The following is a 23,461-nucleotide window of genomic DNA, read 5'->3' as shown; positions in this document are numbered from 1 at the left end:
TCAATTCTATCTAAAGATGGTTTAATACCTTCGCCTGAAATTTCGTAACTTAAAAAATTTAATTTATTTACACCGAGAGTACATTTTGAAGGTTTGATATTTAAATTATATTCTTCAAGTCTTTTGAAAACTGATTTTAAATGATTTATATGTTGATCTTCATTATCACTGGCAATAAGAATGTCATCAATGTATGTAAATACAAAATCGAAATCAGAAAATACTTCATTAATAAAGCGTTGGAAAGTTTGAGCACTGTTTCGTAAACCGAAAGGCATTCTTACGAATTCAAACATTCCAAAAGGGGTAGTTATTGCAGTTTTATGAATGTCTTCTTCTGCCATTGGAATTTGGTGGTAAGCACGCACAAGATCAATTTTGGAAAAAAATTGTTTGTTTTTTAAATCAATTGTTAAATCGTGAATATGTGGTAAAGGATACCGATCTGGTGTAGTAATAAAATTAAGTCTTCGATAGTCTCCGCAAGGTCTCCAATCATTTGGTTCTTTTTTAGGAACGAGATGAAGTGGAGATGCAATAGGAGAATTTGAGGGTCTGCATATACCCGTTTTAACTAAAAATTCAAATTCAGCTTTAGCAATTTTAAGTTTGATTGGATCAAGACGTCTGGGTTTCGAAAATGGTAAAATACCTTTTGTTTCTATCCTGTGAACCGTATGGTGTTTAACTTTTTTAGTATAATCTGGCTCACAGGTAATAGATGGAAATTCATTAAGTAATTTTGAAAACTTATTTTCGACAATAGGAATTTTGAGTGAGAAAATATCAGAAAATCCAGAAGATCCAGTAACTTTAATTTTTGTAGTAGAATCCATTATTTCTTTTTTTTTAATATTGACAATAATTCCGAATTTTTCTAAAAAGTTTGCTCCTAAAATTGGTGTATCAATATTCGCAATAATGAATGGAAATTCAAAATCTCTTCTTAAACCTAAATCAATTTTAAGTAGTTTTGTACCGAAAGTTTCAATTGAAGAACCGTTTGCTGCAGTCAAAGTAAGATCCGAATTTCTTTTATAAATTTTAAATTTAGAAAAAGGAATAACTGATACAACTGCGCCGGTATCGATAAGAAAATTAAGTTTATTGAATTTATCAAATATGAATAGGCGACGAGTAGGTTTGATAATAGTTCCATTATCCGTCACCGTCATAATGGATCGTTTCAGTTTAAATTTTGTTCGTAATTTGAATTATGATTTTGATTAAAATTGCATGGGGGTATACATTTGAGAGCGTTATTCTTAAATTTTTTGTGATACCAACAAATAGTTGTTTGTGAATTAAAATTATTTTAAAAATTAAAGTAAAGAGTACAAAGTAGTTAACACTATAATCACCTCATAAAGTTCTTTTTTTTACTCAATTACAAAAATAAAATGCATTAGACAGAAAAAAAATTTTAAACAGATAACTTTATAAGCAGGCTAACGTGAATAGCCCACATATTTCATTTTCTCCTTGCGGACGGGGCCGCGGGTAAAGGCTAGTAATTTAATAAAATAACTAAAATTCACTAAAACTTTTAAAATAAAAAAAGTAAAATAAAATAATATATTTTTAACTAGCGAGACAGACTCATTTGCTTTTCACAATGCCTTTTATTTTTTTTCTAACGTCAATAACTAAAACAATGAAAGGACAGGAAGAAACGGAACCAAGCGAAAGTAAAGGAATGAAAAGGAAACGAAAGGAGGGAAAATTAAGAAAAAGTAGAATAGAGAGAAGAGAAGACAAGGGAAAAGAAAAAAGAAAAGGAAGAAAGGAAACGAAACCATACGCACTTTTACAAGGCGTCATGTTCAAAACATGATTGAAAATAAACGTTACGTCCAAAAACAATATTTTTTTAAGTATATAATTTTAATTCGAATAAAGAAAAGCTCTGTCTTATAAACCATATTAAACTGAACGCACTTTTACAAGGCGTCATGTTCAAAACATGATTGGAAATAAACGTTACGTCCAAAAAACTAATATTTTCTTTGCTCTGCAAAAACTTTTATCAGCAATATTTTTTTAAGAATATAATTTTAATTCGAATAAAGAAAATCTCTGTCTTATAAACCATATTAAACTGAGTTTAAGCCACACAACTTATTAGAATACACAAAGCGATTTTTCATCACCCACTGCTGCTCCATACCTTCCTGCTCTGGGAAGGTATTGAACCAAACCTCGGTCCAGGTTGTGGTTCTGTAGCATATGTTGGGAAAGGATTTATCTCAGACAGTCATACTCTTGCCAGTGTGTCACGTGTAAAATATGGTTGCATCGTTCGGGTTGTTCTGGTTAGAACCCAACGTTCGTCGCCCTTTGAGGCTCCCTGTTGTTGTTGTTGTTGTAGCGATAAAGTTGCTCCCCGAAGGCTTTGGGGAGTGTTATCAATGTGATGGTCCTTTGCGGTCCGGTACCACAGCACCATTTAGGTGCTAGCCCGACCATTTCGGGAACGATTTCTGTGGCCACATTAAACTTTCAGGACATTACCTCCCTCCCCACCCCCAAATTCCATGAGGAGCTTGGGGTCGCCAGAGCCTCGTCTGTTAGTGAAACAGGATTCGCCGCGGATAGGTGAGGTTGACAATTGGGTTTGGAGAAGCTATATATTGCGCTGGCAACCTGAAGGGTTGCGCTACACAGCCCCTTGAATCTGGTATTTTAGTCGCCTGTTACGACAGGCATACCTACCGCGGATATATTCTGATACCCTAACCCGCTGGCTCCCTGCTGTTCCGCGATTCACTCTCAAGCGTACCTCCCCCAGCTTCTAACAGCAATGCTGCCCAGCAGGGCACATCAACTGCCCGCTGTTGCTCGAGCCAAACGGCGCTTACAGCTACCGCTTCAATCTATCAATACAATCTACGTAGCATGAACCGAAACCCGCTATGTAAACATCATCAGGCGATTTCGTAATGATATCAAAGGTTTCATCGAGATTCGAACCGCGAATCACACGATCAAACTGCAGTTGCCTTAACCACTAGGCTATACTACTTGTACTTGTTTTCTTGCCTATTCCTGTTTATCTCATTTTTACACTTACAACACAATTGAGAAATTCATTAGCATATTAACATTTGTATTTTGTCTCTCTTCCTGTATTGCAGCTTTTGAAGTACATATATTTCCATTACTTATATTTCCATCATCCGCTTGGCAGATTTTGAGGTTTGCTGCAAATTCTTAATGCTGCCCGATATTGTGAGAGGGTTCTCGTAAGCTCCCTATCTCGTTGTTCCCGTTCTAACGTTAATTCTTTGTTCGGGCTAGTAGACCGCACCTCTACCGAGCGCACTGACTGCACACTATCATCGCTATGCACGTCGGAATCATCGCTGATGTAATTTCCTCTTCTCGCTCTTTCCTTCTGATCCTTACATTGTTTTAAAGTTTTTTAGTTCATCTTGGTCCTGTCCGACAAGGCGGGCTCAGCGGTCTAATGTTAAAAATGGGATAAAAACCGTCCGCCACAACAGCGCCACTTGCTGCGTAATACCGTGATTATTTCCCGAGGCGGCCCGGTATCTGGAAGTCTCCGTTCAAATACAGCCGAAAGTACTCAAAGGCTCCGAAAATACTCCCTGGCAAATCAGCCAATAGGCACGGTCCACATAACACTCTGGATTAGGAGATTTGCTGTTTTTGGTCACCTGGGAAAGTGTTTTGAGTTTACTGGGTTTTGCGCAGGGGTCGAGTCCGTGCTCTAGAATTGACCTCAAATATACCTAACAAACGTGTTTTCTTGCACTTTTAGATTCGAATATCTCGGCCGGAACTGTTTTGACGCCAGATTCAGGTGCACCACGTTTATTAAAAAATTATTTAGATTTTTTTCGACCTGTGATACAGCAGAAAAAGTAATTTTTCGCAGTTTTAGACACGAATATCTCAAAAACCTACACCAATATGAAAAATCTGACTTCAAATTTAAGCTATTATCAAAAATGTTGCCAACATTTTCTCCCACTCAGTGTTATGCTTGTTTTGCTATTCAATGGGAGATATTTTTCGAACAAGTTTTAAATTATATAAATGGATAATAAATGCTTTTTTCTAGAATTCCGAAATCTAAGTCTAATAATCCTTCTTCTCGCGCTATCTTCCTGAACGACTTATCTGATGCTGGACTTTTTCAAGTGAACAACATTCAGAATAAATTTGGTTAATGCTTGGATTTAATTTTTGCAGACGATTCATCAATTTATTTTGTAAATCGATGCGATCCCATTGCCCTGCCAGCTCTTGCGATTTTTATGGAATCTCACAATCTATCTGAGCTTACCTACAATGTTGCGCGAAAGACACCTCACCGATTTCTGTTTAGAAAAGCTAACTGGTCTAAATTAATACTCGAAGTGTCGAAAATAAATTGGCCTGAATACGATGGGGATATTGATGAGAGTATATCTCATTTTTATAATGTTTTATACGAAATATTCCAAAAATGCATACCTATGTCCAAAACCACTCCAATAGCATCGTCGGCTTGGAGCACTAAAGAACTGAAGAGCCTGAAAAATCAAAAGACGCGGTCATTCAAACGATACAAACAATCTGATTCAATGACTGCCTATGCCGCCTACTCAATTTTACATTACAAGTATAACACGTTAAATAAAAGTTGTTACAAGAACTATATCAGTCGGATTAAGAGCCAAATTTTTGACAATCCTAAGTCGTTTTTCACTTCGATAATTCGAAAAAGAAGATAAAAGGCTTTCCTTCTACAATGAAGCTGAATGATCTCATTTTCAACGATAGCTTCGAAATTGCAAATATGTTCGCGGATTTCTTCGAATCTAATTATTCAAATACCTCTGATTAACCGCCATTGAACTATCCTTTCAAATTCACTCCCCTGAATTCCCAGGTAGTCCGATTTATACGTACTGATGATGTTTTAACGCACCTGGAAAGTCTAAATATGTCTTACTCTGGTGGTCCGGATCAAATTCCGTCACTTGTGCTGAAATCTTGTACTCGATACTTATATCGTCCTCTAGCCTGTTTCTTCAATGCCTCAATGAAGCAAGAGATATTTCCCAAGAAGTGGAAAGAATCATTCATAATACCACTGCATAAAAATGGAAGTAGAACGTGTGTTATAAATTATAGAGGAATAGCTAAGCTCAACACTATTCCTAAGCGACTTGAATCGCTTATCACAAAACAACTTGCTTTTAGAGTATCTTCATTAGTTGAATTTTCACAACATGGCTTTTGCAAGGGTAAGTCTACGGGGTCCAAAGTTTACAACCTTTGTATCCAACAGTTTTAAGACTAATTGTGAAGTTGATGTTATTTATACTGATTTTAGTAAGGCCTTCGATAAAGTTTCTCATTCCAATCTTTTGTTCAAACTTGATCGGTTAGGATTTCCTCCATTGTACCTCTCTGCTGTTCATTAACGACCTTACAAATGTTTTGAAGCACTGCAAGCCGTTGATGTACGCTGATGATGTCAAACTTATAATGCCTATCCGTGGATAAAGCATTTCTTCAGGATGATCTGAATTATCTAGTTGATTGGTGTAATGTAAACACCTTGTTACTAAACCTGCCGAAGTGTAAGTGTGTTTTACAAGTCCTTCCAATCCCATGATTATGCTATTGGCGATTATTTAATCAAACAAGTCACTAACTTTATTGATTTAGGCGTTACAATGGACCCAAAACTGGATTTTAAATTTCATATTGAATCTTGTGTGAATAGGGCTAAAGGTACTTTGGCTTTCGTTAAACGTTGGTCTAAAGAATTCAATGACCCCAGCGGGTTAGGGGGTCAGAATTACCCGTGGTAGGTATGTCTGTCGTAAGAGGCGACTAAAATACCAGATTCAAGGGGCTGTGTAGCGCAACCCTTCAGGTTGCCAGCGCAATATATAGCTTCTCCAAACCCAATTGTCAACCTCACCTATCCGCGGCGAATCCTCTTTCACTACCAGACGAGGCTCTGGCGACCCTAAGCTCATCATGGAACTTGGTGGTGGGGAGGGAGGGGATGGCCTGAAGGTTTAATGTGGCCACATAAATCGTTCCCGAGGTGGTCGGGCTAGCACCTTAATGGTGCTGTGGTACCGGAACGTACCGGATCTGTATCCGGCAAATGACCATCACATCGATAACACTCCCCAAAGCCTTCGGGGAGCAACGTTATCGCTACAACAACAACAACAACCCATACGTTACAAAAACTCTATACCATTGGACAGGCCTATTTTCGAATACGCTTCAACAATTTGGAATCCGCGTTATCATGTTCATTCTGTCAAGCTGGAATCGGTCTAGAAACAATTTTTGCTTTTTGCTTTAAAACACTTACCATGGGATCCCTCAAAAATCTTCCCCCCTACTGCAACCGGTTAAAACTATTACAGTTACCCACGTTACAGAGCCGCAGGGAGATGCTTGGCGTCTTATTTATTGTAAAACTAATAAGAGGGTCAATAAATAGTCCATTTTTGCTTGGTGAAATCAAGTTTAATGTTCCAATTAGGTCATCTAGACATTTTATTTCAATTTTTGTAGCTACATGCAGATCGAGTTATGAAATGCACGAACCACTTCGCTGTTTATGCAATGATCTTAATAAACACTACTTTTAACCCCATTAAATTTGTAACTTGAAATGAAGCAAAGAACGCTAAACCGCAAAAATACTGTTCAACCCTCTATTTCAAATATAAAATACAAGTTATTGAAACTTGATCATTATTTTTATATGTATGTACTCAAATCTATTCTCTTTAAATTTTGTCTACTATTAATTTGCTCTATTGTTGTCAATTTCATAAATTCTCGCGTGCCCCTTCCGGGAAACAGCTTCATCATGAGTACTCTGCGTGAGGTCTTTTTGAGATACTTACAAGAATTCATTTACTACGTTTTAACTTCTGCTTACTTTCAAATTTTTAATTTGAAATTGTCAAGCGTTTAATTAAATACTGTTTATATATTATATATTTTAAAATATTGCATATGTTATTTATATCGTACATTATATCTTTAAATTAAGTGTCTGTATATTTGGTCTGTATGATTGTCTAATTTGTAGACTGATAAATAAATTAAATTAAAATTAAAATTAAATTAAAAATTACGACAGGGATCCCGGGATCAGCATCCATAATCTATACATATGTATGTATGTATGCATAATTAAATAATAAATTTTTTCTTGTTCATTTTATTAATGGTAAACGTTTTAGATATGAACAGCGTTTGAGAGTACATATACAAGGTCATGGTAATGAGAAGCGGTACAAATGTGACTTTTGTGAAAAGAGGTAAGCTGTCATAGAAACCTTGTCTTTATGTGCTTATCCAACTTTATATCCACTTTTCATCCTATCTTTATTAAATAGCTTCGGTAAAATTACAAATGTACGGATTCATATGCGTACTCATACCGGTGAAAAACCATACAAATGCAAATACTGCGAAAAGGCTTTTGGGCAATGTCCTACACTGTACAGACATTTACGTACTCATCTGGGTGATAATGTTTATAGATGTGAGTTTTGTCCCTTAGCTTTTTCTTTAGCTTCGGAGCGACGTTTGCACTTAACAACGCATAATAACGAAGATGCAGAAACGCGTGAACGAAATATGACAGCTTTAAAGGACGAAGAGGCTAAATTAAAGCAACAAATATAGTAAGAATATAACATTCATTAAGGGGTTTATCTATCATATATAACTGTCTTTTAATTCTACTAAGATCGGAGCAGGTTTTTACTATACGTTTAGAAAAATAATGACTTAATAAGCCGACGACAGATTTTTTAGTCAAAAACATTAAACTAAAGCTGCAAGTATGCACCGACGTGTGTCGTACGTAGGGACGTTTGTCCTACGAAACACGTTTGACCGAACCCTCAAGCCCGTAGGAATCAATGTGTGCGCCTGTGTACATGTACATAACATATTTGTGTGTGTAATGTTTACAGCAAAGCACTGTTGCCATTGACCAGTTTGCATGCATAAGTATGCAAACATCAACTTTTTAAATTACAATTTTTCATGGTGCAAACGGCAGAAACAAATACTGAATAAGAATTTCTAGTTCATTTATTTGTAACCTACAATTTTATATACTAATTTTTAGGATATTTCAACAAAATGTTAAGCAATCCTTAGGCCTTTTTGTATAATAACTGCAAACGGTCAAAGATTAGCGCACAAAAGTTTACTAGGCGACTCTGTGAGAGAGCGATCAGCTGACACGTTCTTACGGAAAAAATCAAAATTAGGTCTTGTCAGCTGACACGTTTTTTGTGCGTACGTTCGTGAGTAACTGAGGTATAATGCGGCAGTTACCCACCGACGTGTGCCGTACGTACGGACGTTTGCCGTACGAAGCACGTTTGACCGAACTCTCAAGCCCGTAGGAATCAATGTGTGCGTCCGTGTACATGTACATAACATATTTGTGTGTATTGTTTACAACAAAGCACTGTTGCCATTGGCCAGTTTGCATGCATGCTTATGGAAACATCAACTTTTTCCAATTTAATTTTTGATATTGTAAAAGGCCGGAATACATATTAAATAAGTATAAATATATTACATATTTATAATCAGCACTTTTACATAATTATTTCGAATTATTTTCACAATTTTACAAACTTTAATTAGGTGTTTTTGCATAAAATTGCAAACGGTCAAAAATTAGCGCACTAAAGTTTACTAGGTAACTCTGTCTAGTGAGAGAGCGATCAGCTGACACGTTCTTACGGAAAAAATCCAAATTGTTTTGATTTCTACGTTCCGGGCTACGTACGTACGGGCGTTGCACGTCGGTGAGTTTTCGTTTACATTGTACACTCATAAGATAGGTCGTGTCAGCTGACAAGTTTTTGGTACGTACGTTCGTGAGTAACTGCCGCATAACTCTGTATTCCCCAACAGATTATAGTAAACATTTTGCAGAAAACTAATTGCTTTGAAGAATTTGTACGAAAAAAAAGGACGTGTGGCACTCGGGGACTGCCGCGGTAAAGCTATTGCATATTATCAACTTATGCAATTATAATATTTATGCAACATTTTGTTTTCTTTGATATTAATTCAAGTTTTGTCTTTGATATTAATTCAAGTTAACCTTTTTAAGCGTGGTGGCCAAAAAGAAAACAAATTTTTTACTTTTATTGAATAAATGAGAAGTTAATATTTAACTTTCACTTTGACTGTAACTTTAACTTTATTTTTAACTTTAACTTTATTTTTAACTTTAACTTTATTTTTAACTTTAACTTTAACTTTCACTTTAACTTTAAAATTCACTTTAACTTTATTTTTAACTTTTACTTTAACATTCACTTAAACTTTAACTTTAACTTTTACTTTAACTTTTACTTTAACTTTGACTTTAACTTTAACTTCAACTTTAACTTTAACTTTAACTTTAACTGTAACTTTAACTTTAAATTTAACTTCAACTTTAACTTTAACCTTAACTTTAACTTTAACATTCACTTTAACCTTAACTTTAACTTTGACTTTAACTTTAACCTTAACTTTAACTTTAACTTTCACTTTAACTTTAACTTTTACTTTATTTTTAACTTTAACTTTCGCTTTAACTTTAACATTCACTTTAACTTTAACTTTAATTTTAACTTTAACTTTAACTTTGACTTTAACTTTAACTTTAACTTTGACTTTAACTTTAACTTTAACTTTAACTTTAACCTTAACTTTAACTTTCACTTTAACTTTAACTTTATTTTTAACTTTAACTTTAACTTTCGCTTTAACTTTAACATTCACTTTAACTTTAACTTTAACCTTAACTTCAACTTTAACTTTGACTTTAACTTTAACCTTAACTTTAACTTTCACTTTACCTTTAACTTTATTTTTAACTTTAACTTTAACTTTAACTTCAACTTTAACCTTAACTTTAACTTTAACTTTGAATTTAACTTTAACTTTAACTTTATTTTTAACTTTAACTTTAACTTTCGCTTTAACTTTAACATTCACTTTAACTTTAACTTTAACCTTAACTTCAACTTTAACTTTGACTTTAACTTTAACCTTAACTTTAACTTTCACTTTAACTTTAACTTTATTTTTAACTTTAACTTTAACCTTAACTTTAACTTTAACTTTTACTTTAACTTTCATTTTAACTTTAACTTTATTTTTAACTTTAACTTTCGCTTTAATTTTAACATTCACTTTAACTTTATGATCCGGGGTGGGCGTGAGCTTAGCACCTGCTAACAAGCCAACCTAATATAAACGCACGCAAGTCATTTTCTGTCAAAAATGTCTCATGCACATACAACTTGTATGAGAGCAACTCAAATTGAATTTCCTGCGTGAAAACCTAACTCGATTTCCAATTTTTGTTCTGCGTGACATTTAGATTTGACGTTTGCACACACGCTTTACATTGTCGCAACGCATGCTTATTTGGGTTAGGGTAGCGACGGGTTGTTTGCGTGCGCTAAAAAACGCAGTGCGGTTTTATTAGGTTGGCTTGTAAGCATGGCGGAACGATACAAGGTGGCAGCATTGGACAGCTGATTATAAACTTTTTTTATTTGATTTTATACAACAACTTCCTGCGCAGTACGATTTTGACATTTGTCCATCGAATTTACAAAAACAAAGTACATGGAATTTTTATTTATGTTTGTAGGTATGTCACCATGCTGCCACCTTGTGTCGTTCCGCCATGCTTGTAAGCGACCATATATGTATACGATAAGCGATAGCACAATGGCTACTTCGTGAAAATCAACGAAAGCTCTTTTAGTTTGATTTCGATGGTCGTACGGTGAGGAAGTGTCGCACGCGCGCTTAAAACAGAGTACCAAATTGTGCGTGTGACACGTGTTTACTCTTCAAGCATTGTAATCAAACTAAATAAATAATTGATTTTGCTTTCGTGCTCGCTACGCGTTCGTGTTTACTAACATATTCTCAATTTCGTAACCGTGTAAATGTAGTGGTGCCCACCGCTGTTTATGAAAGAGATCCAATTTTATGTATTTGGCCTGTAACTAACACCGAACCTTTACGAAACTTTTCGAACCTTTTCGAATCTTTTCGAGCCTTTTCGGATCTTTTTTGACAAATATCCGTTACGGTTTTTTTTGATTTAGTCGCCAAGCCCGCGATAAAATCTATGCAATAGCTTAATTAAGCAATCAAAATTTATTACTTCTGTATTACACGTAAATACTGGCAAATAGAGCTGCCGAAAAAGTGAGGTTATTTTGTGACACCACCTTTGTTATTGCATCATGATTTTACTGTAAAAACGATAGCGAGCATTGGGACGGATAATTTCCTTCTGTTATAAGACACATTCGACAGTCATACATATATCCAATGCAATTACAAATTACAAATATTTTTTCTGTATTTATATTTTCCATAAGTAATACACTGAAGGAGAAGACTCAAAACAGGTTATGACAGCGCGAAGAGGAGTTGCGTTTATGTTAGGTTAGGTTGAACTGGCCGGTCCATGAGGACCTCACATAGACTGAGTGAGTCCGTAGTGTTACCAGAAGTTTATTTTAACGACCTAATTGAAAAACCCTATCAAAAACCAGGACCTATGTTATAAAATAACTCTGTCCTCTTGGCAAATGCTAGAAGCTTTCTAGGAGTTAAGCCACTTGCTGCTTCTAGATCTGACAGTTGTATCACTCCTAATAGCTGGAGTCTTAGCCTGGCAAGCGCAGGGCACGAGTACAAAACGATCATCGATCGTTTCCTCCTCCACCCCGCACTTCCTACAGCTGCTATTACTGGCCAAGCCTAATTTAAAGGCATGTGACGCCAGAATGTGTCCAGTCAGAATACCCGTCATAAGTCCTCTCTTTTTAATGATAGAAGCAACTTTGTTAGTCTACGGTTGTAAGACCTACACATTATCTTCGACACTTTACAGCCCGCGCTTGAACCCGCGCCTTTCCCGCTTGGTCGATCATGTGCACCTCCCGCCTTCGCTTAATCTCGCCCAGTCTAATTGGGACGTCTACGGAGCAAGCTTCCCTGTCCCTATGCTCTCCCGACACTGTGCTTTGCGAGATTATTGCTTTAATTGCCGCCTGGCTGTCAATATAAAAGTTAACATGGTTGCAGCTTAAGCTATTCCTTTCCACGGTTTCTACTGCTATGGTTACGGCTAATATTTCCGCTTGGAAAACGCTAAAGTAATCTGGCAGCTTGTAGGATCTGTTTATTTCCGAATCAGCATAGTGTATCGCATACCCTTCTCCTTCCACTACTTTGGAACCATCAGTGTACACATGTATTGCCCCGTCCCATTTGGATACCCGTGCGCCTACCATCCACCTCTATTGTGGCTTTAAGGACCCTTCAAACGCAGACAGGGAATCAGGTGACGCTATACTTCAATGGCCATAGTCTGCGCCCGAGCCACTGAGCCTCGTTGCAGTTGTTAACGCTATGTTCTTTGCTACCAGGTCTACACGTGGAATGTGCAGAAAAGCAAACAGTTCAGTCGACGGGGTTGTTTTCAGGGCTCCCGTCATGCTAAGCAAAAGCTGCATACACCCTTTAATTTTTTTACGTTGGGTTCTTTTTCCTGTGTCTACCCACCAAACAAGGACTCCATAGTATAGGATAGGGTCTACAAACGCTGTAAATACCCAAATGAGAGAGAGGGCGATAAACCCTACGTACACCCCAGGATTATTTTACATGCATAAAGAGCTGTCGAAGCCTTCTTCGCTCTCCTCCACGTTAAGCAACTTATTGTCTAGGATGATTCCTAGATATTTTGTGCAAGCTTTCTCCTGTAGGGTCACCCCTCCTAACTTAGGCCTGAATCAATTTGGGACCTTATAAAAAAAAAATAATAAATGTAAGGCGCGATAACCTCCGAAGAGATCTAAGGCCGAGCTTCTCTTCCAATTTGCGTCGTGCTCCTCTTCATTTTCCCTACAAATTGGCCGGACGGGACCTACATGTTTTATGCCGACTCCGAACGGCATCTGCAAGGCAGATGAGTTTTCACTGAGAGATTTTCATGGCAGAAATACACCCGGAGCGCTTGCCAAACACTGCCGAGGGGCGACCCCGCTTAGAAAAATTGTCTTCTAATTTAAAAACCTTATTTCTAAAATTTTGATGCTGCTTTACCCGGGGTGCGAACCCAGAGCATACGGTGTGGTAGGCGGAGCACGCTACCATCACACCACGGGGACCTTATACCTCTTAGTAAACAAGACCATCTCCATATTCTCTGCGTTGACTGTGAACCCGACATTAAATGCGCAAGTATGAATATTCCAATTTTGATAGGAAATAAACGCCAGAAAGCGCCTAGATATTTTGTTATAATGTGATATTAAAATTTCCATGAAAAGCAAAAAATGTTTAAAAGTAAAGGAAAAGGAAACGAAAGGAAAGGAATGAAAAGGAAACGAAAGGAAGAAAATTTAAGAAAGAAAAGAGTATAGAAAGAAGAGACGAAATGAGAGAGGAGAAGAGAAGCGAAAAGAAAAAAATATACGCACTTTTACAAAGCGTCATGTTCAAAACACGATTGAAAATAAAAGATACGTCAAAAAAACGTAATATTTTCTTTGCTCTGTAAAAACTTTTATCAACAAAATTTTTTTAAGAAAATAATTTCAATTCGAATAACAAAAAGCTCTATCTGACTTATAAACTATATTAAACTGAGTTTAAACCACACAACTTATTTGAATACACAAAGCGATTTTTCATCACCCGCTGCTGTACTTCATTTTTAGCAATTCACAATAGAGCTGTCAAAACTGGTTTATTGCTCTTTAAAAACTGTGTTTTTGCTAAGAAAGGGTTTGGACATAAGCCGAAGATATTCTTTAATACTCTTTTGCAGAACGGCAAGTTAAGTTTTTTAACTTAAAATTAAGTAGGTCGAAGGCAGTTCAAAAGGTTTGCTGCGAAAACCCTCGGTTCTGCAACCGGTACGAGGAGGAAGAAGCGTCGAATGGTAGAATGAAGAGGCAGCGTTCGGCGGAAGGCGACAAGCCTGCTTTCAAGAGACAGAAAGGACCCAGTCCTAGACCCGCGAGGCAGGGCTGTCGCATAGACAAGACAAGTAGGCCCAAAGCTGTAAGACAGATGGGCTTCAATAGCGAGGTAGCAACTACCTCGAAAGCTGCGAGTCAGAGGGAAGTTCCAACTACGGAAGTACGAGATAAGCCAAAGGGATATAACGCTCAGACTCCGGCTTTCTCGGATGCGCTAAAGGGAGTCAACGCTAAGACTCCGGCTTTGTCGGAGGTGCCAAAGGGAGATAACAATAAGACTCCTGCTTTTCCCGAGTAGATGAGTGATGTGGCAAAGCAGTCACTGTGGCGCTGGTTGATCGTAGCAGTCCGTTCGGACAAATTACTACTGAAAGGTGGGGATCTGTGGAAAGGGAGCTTATTAGCTTAATGCTTAAGATGATGCGGGATCAACCAAGTAAGGCCTTTCCAACCTTTGATTGGGGGGATGGTATAATGGTGTGAAGATGATAGCGTGCGACAAAATCGCGAGCTTGCGGTGGCTGGAGGAAGTGGTTCCAAACCTCCAAACGCAAGGCACGAACGCGCGGTTTGAGGTGGTGGATAAAAAGCAAATCCCCACGGTGCCAAAAGTTAAGGTATGGATACCATGCGTGATGAAGTCGGAGGATACACTGCGACTTCTGCAGAATCAGAAGCCGAACATACCGAAACAGGATTGGAAGGTACTTAGTGTATCTCGGCCTACCGAGGATGGTCAATTCTACATCTTCCAAATAAACAAGCAGGCGGAGGATATTTTGTGCACGCAGCTTGGCAAAATGTCCTTTGGCACTGGCAAAATTTACATGCGACTCAGGAAAAGAAGTCCCGAGGATAAAAACCCTAACACGCTAGAGGTGGGCGAAGTCGAAAAGGACCTCAAAAGCCTAAGGGAAAAAAGACAGGTGGAGGTCCCCGACGTCACCACGAACGTGCTAGAAGAGGACCAACCGCTAAATGGTGCTGTGACTCGCACAGAGGAACACCCGGCACAACAGTCACGACAGGCTGAAGGGGGCCTCGAATACTCTAAACCAAAAGGGCAAGGGGAGGGCGACGACGTCAAGACGAAGGTGCTGGAGGGGGACAAACAGCCCAATGGTGCTGCGAGTCTTACAGATAAACCTCCAACACAGTAAAGTGGCGTCGAGCGAACTCCTCCTAAGCCTTGAGGAGGGTTCGTTTGACGTGGCGCTGATCCAGGAGCCGTGGCTCTCATCGGGAGGAAAGGTTTCTGGACTTAGCGCGCGCGGGTTTGGCGTTTACTACGCGCAAACGGAAGGACGGGTGCGAGCTGTAGTAATGGTAAGGAAACAGCTGCATTCATATATGCTGCCTAATTACACCACTGAGGATCTCGTAGCGGTGGCCGTTGAGCAAAAGAATAAGCAGGTAATACATACATTTATCCTGGCATCCTGCTACATGGCCCATGCTGCGGAGGTTCCACCGATGGAGTGCAAAAGGCTAGTACAGGAGGAAGGGCGCAAAGGGCGGTTGGTCATAGGCGCAGATGCAAAAGCGCACCACAATGCGTGGGGAGGAGCAGATACGAACGAGAGAGGCGTATCTCTATTTTGTTACATCCTGCAAACCAATTTGCAGATAGCCAACAGGGCAAATGTCCCTACATACATTGGTCCAACATCCAGCAATGTTCTGGATATTACATTGAGCTCCGAGCGTGATATATCAAGGTATGATTGGATGGTTCTTGATAGACCATTCTTCTCCGACCATGCGTATAGCAGCTTCAGCATCCCCCTAAAGAGGGTAGAGAAGGGAGGAATCTTTATAAACCCTAGGTCGAAGAACTGGACGAAATTCAAGAAACAGGTAGAAACAAAATTGGAACAACCCAAAGAGGTTTCCCATGTGGAAGAACTGGAGGAGTCCAACGAATTCCTAACAAGGACGCTTATTACTGCGTATAACAGAGCATGCCCTCTAAGAAGATTCAGAGGAAAAGCAAAGCCGCCATGGTGGAGCAATGAGCTGAGTCTTCTAAGAAGACAGGTAAAAGAAATGTTTAAGCTCGCAAAGACCGCGGAAAGCGAAGCGTGTCGGGACGAGTACAGGGATCTACTGAGGATCTACAAGCGTGAAATTACCAGGGCGAAGAGAAACTCATGGAAAAGTTTCTGTACGAAACAGCATGGTTGAAAAAAGTCCTAGCAAAGGGAAACATAGTCCAGGGACTAATAAAGAAAGAGAACGGGGAATGGTCACGTAATAGTGAGGAATCCCTTGAGGTGCATCTCGATACACATTTCCCATCGGGAGACTGTTTAGAAGAGCCAGCAGAAATCACTCACACTTCGATCACGGAGCTAGTAGTGCCGGGCTTGGTGACCGATACCAAGATCGAGTGGGCAGTGAAGACGTTTTCTAAGTTTAAATCGCCGGGCCCAGATGGTATATTACCGGCCATGCTACAAGTCTGAAGTAGGGCGGTCGTGGAATGGCTTAAAATAATATTCGATGGGTGCATAAGACTGAATCATGTACCGCAGTCTTGGAGAACTGCTCGTGTAGCTTTTCTACCAAAGGCGGGGAAGATCGGTCACGTGTATCCCAAAGACTATAGACCCATTAGCTTAACATCATTTCTGCTCAAAACCTTTGAGGCTGATAGATGTGTACATAAAGTCCAACGTGGATGAAAAGCTGCTCTCCACAACACAGCATGCGTACACCAAAGGCAAGTCGGTAGACACCGCATTGCATAGGGTGGTAATAAGCGTAGATAAAGCCATAGAATATAAGGAATATGCTCTAGGAGTCTTCTTAGACATTGCCGGTGCTTTCAATAATGGACGATTATGGATGGTCTTAATTACATTAAAGTACATCCAGCCTTAACCAGATGAATCGGCTGCATGTTAAATTGCAGGAAGATTACATCACAATGAGGATTGTACGAGGCCACGCAATCAGTGGACAGGGGCACGCCGCAGGGAGGGGTGCTATCACCTCTGCTGTGGACGCTGGTCATCAACCAACTGCTCAGGCAATTCGATGAGGGACCCGTAAAACTTAAGGCTTACGCAGATGACGTTGCAATTGTCATAAGTGGAAAGTACCTCCCAACGATTAGTTCTTTGATGGATCGGGCGCTTCGGGATATTCATACCTGGGCAACTAATGTCGGGTTGAAAGTCAACGCGGAGAAGACGGATATGGTCTTGTTTACAAAGAGGTACAAGGTCCCAAATTGGACCAGGCCTAAGTTTAGGAGGGGTAACCTTACAGGAGAAACCTTGCACAAAATATCTAGGAATCATCCTAGACAGTAAGCTGTCATGGAAGCTCAACGTGGAGGAGAGGGTCAAGAAGGCCTCAACGGCACTCTATGCATGCAAAAGAATGCTGAGGTGTACGTGGGGCCTATCGCCCTCTCTTTCTCATTGGGTTTTTACAGCGATTGTAAGCCCAATTTTATACTATGGAGTTCTTGTTTGGTGGAAAGCCACACAAAAAACAACATACCTCAAAAAAAATTAGAGGGGATATTCAGACTATCGATGCTTAGCATTACGGGAGCCCTGAAAACAACCCCGACGGCTGCACTGATGCCATTCTGCACATTCCACCTGTAGACCTGGTAGCAAAGAACAAAGCGTTAACGACCTCAACCAGGCTCGGTGCTTCAGGGCAGCTTGAGCGCCGACCATATGGACATAGGAGTATAGCGTCATCAATCACAAGACGAACAGACTACATGATTCCCTATCTGCGCTTCGAGGGAGATCTTCAGGCCACAATAGAGGTGGACGGTTGGCGGAGGGGTGCGCAAATGGCGGACGAGGCGATACATGTGTACACCGATGGTTCCAAAGTAGTGGAAGGAGTAGGGTCTGCGGTATACTGCCCTGATCCGGAAATAAGCAGATCCTATAGGCTGCCGGATTACTGTAGCGTTTTCCAAGCGGAAATATTAGCCGTACCCAAAGCAGTAGAAACCCTGGAAGAGAATAGCTTAAGCTGCAACCGTGTTAACTTTTATATGACAGTCAAGCAGCAATTAAGGCAATAATCTCGCATAGCACAGCATCTAAATGCGTGTCAGAGTGAAAGCAGTCTCTGGAGAGAATCGGGACAGGGAGAAGCATACATCTATATTGGGTCCCAGGGCATATGAGAATAGCTGGGAATGAAAAATCGGACGAACTAGCTAAAAAGGGCGCATCCCTTGAAGCTTGCTCCGTAGACGTCCCAATTAGATTGGGCGAGAGATGCACATGATCGACCAAGCGGGAAAGGCGTGGGTTCAAGTGCGGGGCTGTAAAGTGTCGAAGATTATGTGTAGGTCTTACAACCTTAGACTAACAGAGTTGCTTCTATCATTAAAAAGAGAGGAGTGTAGACTCATGACGGGTATTCTGACTGGACACTGTCTTCTGGCGTCACATGCCTTTAAATTAGGATTGGTCAGTGATAGCAGATGTAGGAAGTGCGGGTTGGAGGAGGAAACGAGCGAGCACGTTCTGCGCTCGTGCCCTGCACTTGCCAGGCTAAGATTTATTTTATAACATAGGTCATGGTTTTTGATAGGGTTTTTCAGTTTGGTCGTTAAAACAAACTTCTGGTAACACTACGGACTCAATCAGTCTATGTGAGGTCCTCATGGACCGGCCAGTTCAACCTAACCTAACCTAACTTAAAATTAACCTAACATGAGGGGTTAAACTCATACATATTTGAAATTAGCTGTGAGCTAAAAAATAACTTGCCGTTCTGTAAGTGGGCCTAAAAATACTAAAAAGTTTTAAGACCGTGTTTAAATTTGAACATACTCGACTTTTTGGTAGCCAAAAAATTGTTAGTTTAGTTAGAAAATTCAAATCCTCGCTTCTTTTTAATATCAAAAAATAAACTCGTTTTTTTATTGTCTTGATTACCTGTTTTTTTTTTTTTCAGTTACAAAAACATACGTGACAAGAACGGATGCGATATTTGTGGCAAACATTTTAAAACAAAACCGGTCTTAAATCGACATAAACTAATTCATAGCGATGAAAAGCCCCATAAATGCGATTTTTGTAAAAAGCGGTAAGTTATCATAAAAATCCTCGTCTTAATATGTTTCGCCAAATTGTTTCTAACTTTATTTTCTGACTGTATTAAATAGATTTACACGAGCTGCGTTTCTAAGGCAACATGTGCGTACTCATACCGGTGAAAAACCATATAAATGCAAATACTGCGAACGGTGCTTTGCTTCAATGGGTGCACTGAATGGGCATTTACGTCTACATCTGGGTGATAATCTACACAGATGTAAGTTTTGTCCCTTAGCTTTTCGTTTTGCTTCGGAGCTACGGATACACTCAACTACGCATAAAGAAGAAGATCCAGAGACGCGTGAGCGAAATATGAAGGCCTTAATGGAAATAGAAGCTAAATTAAAGCAGCAAGCGTTGAAAAGGAAAGTATTTAACATGGCGTTAATTGTAGGGCACTGTTATCGAAATTGCAACGCCGCATACCTTTCATAAATCAGAAAACTTATGAGTATAGAGACTAATCCAAAAAAGATTCTGAAAAAATCATAGAGATCGGTGTTATATATATTATATACCCCTATAACTTTCATTTCTGTCCCCTTTTCAACAGCTTCAAATTTCATCAAATACTTACGTTTTCGTCATATATTGTTGAGATAAGAGATTCATGGTCATAGGTATTTCATGTAGACTACAAAACACATGAAACTCTGCATCCTTACACAAATTACCTACCAATTTTTAAACGGTTTTATTTAGCTTGACTCTGTGTAGCGAGCGTTACGAATTTTGTAATTGAAATTTAAGTAACTTCCCGATAAGCTAGAAGCTTGCAACTTGGAATATAGTTCAGAACGCGGTGACAATGCAATAATAAGAAAAAACTCCGATAGGTGGCGCATGTATCGAAATATTAAAAAAATCGTATTTGTGGCCCGATTTGGCCTATATTTAGAAGACATAATACGCACATGAATAGAAAGCGACATATGACAAGTAAGGAAGGCTAAGTTCGGGTGTAACCGAACATTACATACTCAGCTGAGAGCTTTGGAGACAAAATAAGGGAATGTAGGAAAATGAACCTTGGGTAACCCTGGAATGTGTTTGTATGACATGGGTTTACCATCCTTCTCTTGAGATAACTTACGAAATCATAAGCAACGAAGTCGGCTGCACTAACAAAACACGTGTCTCTGCCAGATGCTTTGATTTTTCCAAAACTAATTTCAACAATTTAAATAAAGAGCTTTCTGAGATAACGTGGCCTCGATATAAAGAGGATGTAGAGGAAAACGTTTTACATTTTAATAAAACCATTTATACGTTATTTGAAAAACTTGTGCCCAAACGCACATGCTCGTACATTGAACCAGTGCAAGCCTGGTTTACTAAAGATTTAAAAGCTTTAAAAAATAAGAAATCACGTTTATTCAAATTATATAAGAGAACCGGTTTACATTCTCATTATGCACAGTACGCTATTTTCCGTCATAAGTATTTTGAACTTAATAAAAAGTGTTATAAAGCTTACATATGTAAAATTAAAAGAAACATTATTTGCCACCCGAAGTCTTTTTATGATTTCGTAAATTCTAAACGCAGAACTAACGGGTTTCCTTCTGCCATGAAGTTTAGAAATAGCATTTCCAGCGACGATCAAGAGATTGCAAACTTCTTTGCTCAATTCTTTCACTCTAATTACTCTGCTGTGGTTGATTCATCACCTACAAATTATCCGTATGAGCTCCATTCTAGTAACTCAATATATGCCCCACATTTGCTGCCTGAAGATGTTCTACTACATCAAAAGACCCTAAAAGAATCCTTCAAATACGGTCCCGATTTGATCCCAACATGTTTTCTTAAAAAATGTGCGGAATACATTTACCAGCCCCTTACTGATCTGTTTAACCTCTCTTTAAAAAATGGCATTTTCCCGACGGCTTGGAAGGAATCTTTTCTTATCCCACTCCAAAAAAAGGAAGCAAGTCTTCTATTGAAAACTATCGTGGAATAGCAAAGCTCTCCACTATCCCTAAGTTTTTCGAAGCAATCGTTACTAATCACCTTACATTTTCGATTTCTACATTGATAGATAGTTCTCAGCATGGCTTTTGTAGAGCCAAATCAACCACAACCAATTTGCTTGAATTTACAACTCATGTCTTTAATGGGTTTAGAAACAATCATCATACCGACCTTATATACACTGATTTCAGCAAAGCATTCGACAAAGTACGCCACTCATTACTTGTTTATAAACTCGAATTGCTTGGTTTTCAACCTGGCCTAACTCGCTGGATCTCCTCCTATCTTTATATTTAAAAACATTTGTTCGAATGTCATCGATGTTCCCTCCGGTGTGCCTCAGGGCAGCCATCTCGGTCCTATTCTGTTTTTGATCTTTATAAACGATGTTTCCACAACTATAAAATATTCTAAAATTTTAATGTATGCCGATGACGTAAAACTTTTTAAGTCATACGCGCCTGTTGAAGAACGTTCTGTACTCCAGGAAGATTTAAATCGTTTAGTTACTTGGTGTAATGCGAATTTTATGCCTCTCAACATAGAAAAATGTAAATCCATGTGTTTTTCACGTGGGAACATACAGCCAGCTTCCTACACAATTAATGGCCAAACTCTGGAAAGCGTTGATGTTTTTGTCGACTTGGGAGTTACAATGAATTGCAAACTTAGTTTCAACCCAATGCCACAGTCAATAAAGCGAGAGGAGTTTTAGCATTTGTGAAAAGATGGGCAAAAGAGTTTAGTGATCCTTACGTTACAAAAACCCTTTTTACATCATTGGTGAGGCCGATATTAGAATATGGATCGATAATTTGGAATCCGCGTTATCAAGTTCATGTGGATAGACTAGAATCAATTCAAAAACAGTTTTTACTTTTCGCCTTGAGAAATCTTCAATGAGACTCTCCGTATAATCTTCCTCCTTACACTAATCGGTTAAAACTAATAAATCTTCCTACACTTGCAAGTCGTAGAGGAATGCTAGGTCTACTATTTATGGCTAGACTTTTAAATGGATCGATTTCAAGCCCATTTCTTTTGAACGAAGTAAACTTGAATGTTCCATGCCGAGTTTCAAGGCATTATAAACCTATAATTCTTAAACAATGCAGAATCAATTCCCAACTACACGAACCTTTTCTATGTTTGTGTGAAGATTATAACTCTCACTCGAGAATAATTGATGTTTCGGACTCGCTCTTTGCCATAAAAAAGACGGTTCTATCTTCTCTTAATAATTAAAAAATTATATTTATACTTTTAGTCTACTGTACTTTGTGAATCTATATTTCTCAGCTGATGAGTTTCTCTGTAGCTGAGCGGTTTTGGATCTCGGCGCTTAAGAAGCCACTGCCTCTCAAAGACTCGGTAACAAAAAAATTATAAATAACACATAAATAAGAATTAGGATAGCCTGGTTTCATCGGGCCACTTGAGGGCAGTGCGCTGCCACAGCGTCCGAGAAAAAAAAATGAAAGGTGTTAGTGAGTATTTTAAAAGGGAGTGGACCTTAATTCTATAAGTGGACGCCTTTTCGAGATATCTCCATAAAGGTGGACCAGGGGTGACTCTAGAATGTGTTTGTACGATATGGGAATCAAATGAAAGGTGTTAATGAGTATTTTAAAAGGGAGTGGGCCTTAGTTCTATAGGTGGACGCCTTTTCGGAATATCGCCATAAAGGTGGACCAGGGGTGACTCTAGAATGTGTTTGTACGATATGGGAATCAAATGAAAGGTGTTAATGAGTATTTTAAAAGGGAGTGGACCTTAGTTCTATAGGTGGACGCCTTCTCGGAATATCGCCATTAAGGTGGACCAGGGGTGACTCTAGAATGTGTTTGTACGATATGGGAATCAAATGAAAGGTGTTAATGAGTATTTTAAAAGGAAGTTGGCCTTAGTTATATAGGTGGACGCCTTGTCGAGATATCTCCATAAAGGTGGACCAGGGTGACTCTAGAATGTGTTTGTACGATATGGGTATCAAATGAAAGGTGTTAGTGAGTATTTTAAAAGGGAGTGGGCCTTAGTTCAATAGGCGACGCCTTTTCGAGATATCGACATAAAGGTAGACCAGGGGTGACTCTAGAATGCGTTTGTACGATATGGGTATCAAGTGAAAGGTGTTAATGATTATTTAAAAGGGAGTGAGCCTTAGTTCTATAGGTGGAAGCCTTTTCGAGATATCGCCATAATGGTGGACCAGGGGTGACTAAAATTTTTTTCTACGATATGGGTATCAAATGAAAGGTGTCAATGAGTATTTTTAAAGGGAGTGGGCCTTAGTTCTATGGGTGGACGCCTTTTCGAGATATAGCCATAAAGGTGGACTAGGGGTGGCTCTAGAATGTGTTTGTA

The 23,461-nt window shown here is 38.9% G+C and overlaps 1 protein-coding gene across 3 annotated transcripts in view; it reads left to right on the top strand.

Moving 5' to 3' along the window:
- The window catches only part of LOC137249167 (zinc finger protein 665-like), a 129,266-nt gene that overhangs the window by 93,470 nt on the left and 12,335 nt on the right, over positions 1-23,461 (top strand). For all 3 annotated transcript variants that reach the window (XM_067780454.1, XM_067780452.1, XM_067780453.1), the window contains 4 exons: positions 7,236-7,313; positions 7,392-7,682; positions 18,981-19,112; positions 19,192-19,488. In XM_067780454.1, the coding sequence (XP_067636555.1) occupies positions 7,236-7,313; positions 7,392-7,682; positions 18,981-19,112; positions 19,192-19,488 (798 nt within the window). The remainder of the gene's footprint in view (positions 1-7,235; positions 7,314-7,391; positions 7,683-18,980; positions 19,113-19,191; positions 19,489-23,461) is intronic.

Source organism: Eurosta solidaginis, chromosome 4, assembly GCF_040869045.1.
Source record: "Eurosta solidaginis isolate ZX-2024a chromosome 4, ASM4086904v1, whole genome shotgun sequence".
In the NCBI taxonomy this organism is placed as follows: Eukaryota; Metazoa; Arthropoda; class Insecta; order Diptera; family Tephritidae; genus Eurosta; species Eurosta solidaginis.
Note: the sequence above shows the minus strand (reverse complement) of the source record. Positions and strands in the feature narration are given on the sequence as shown.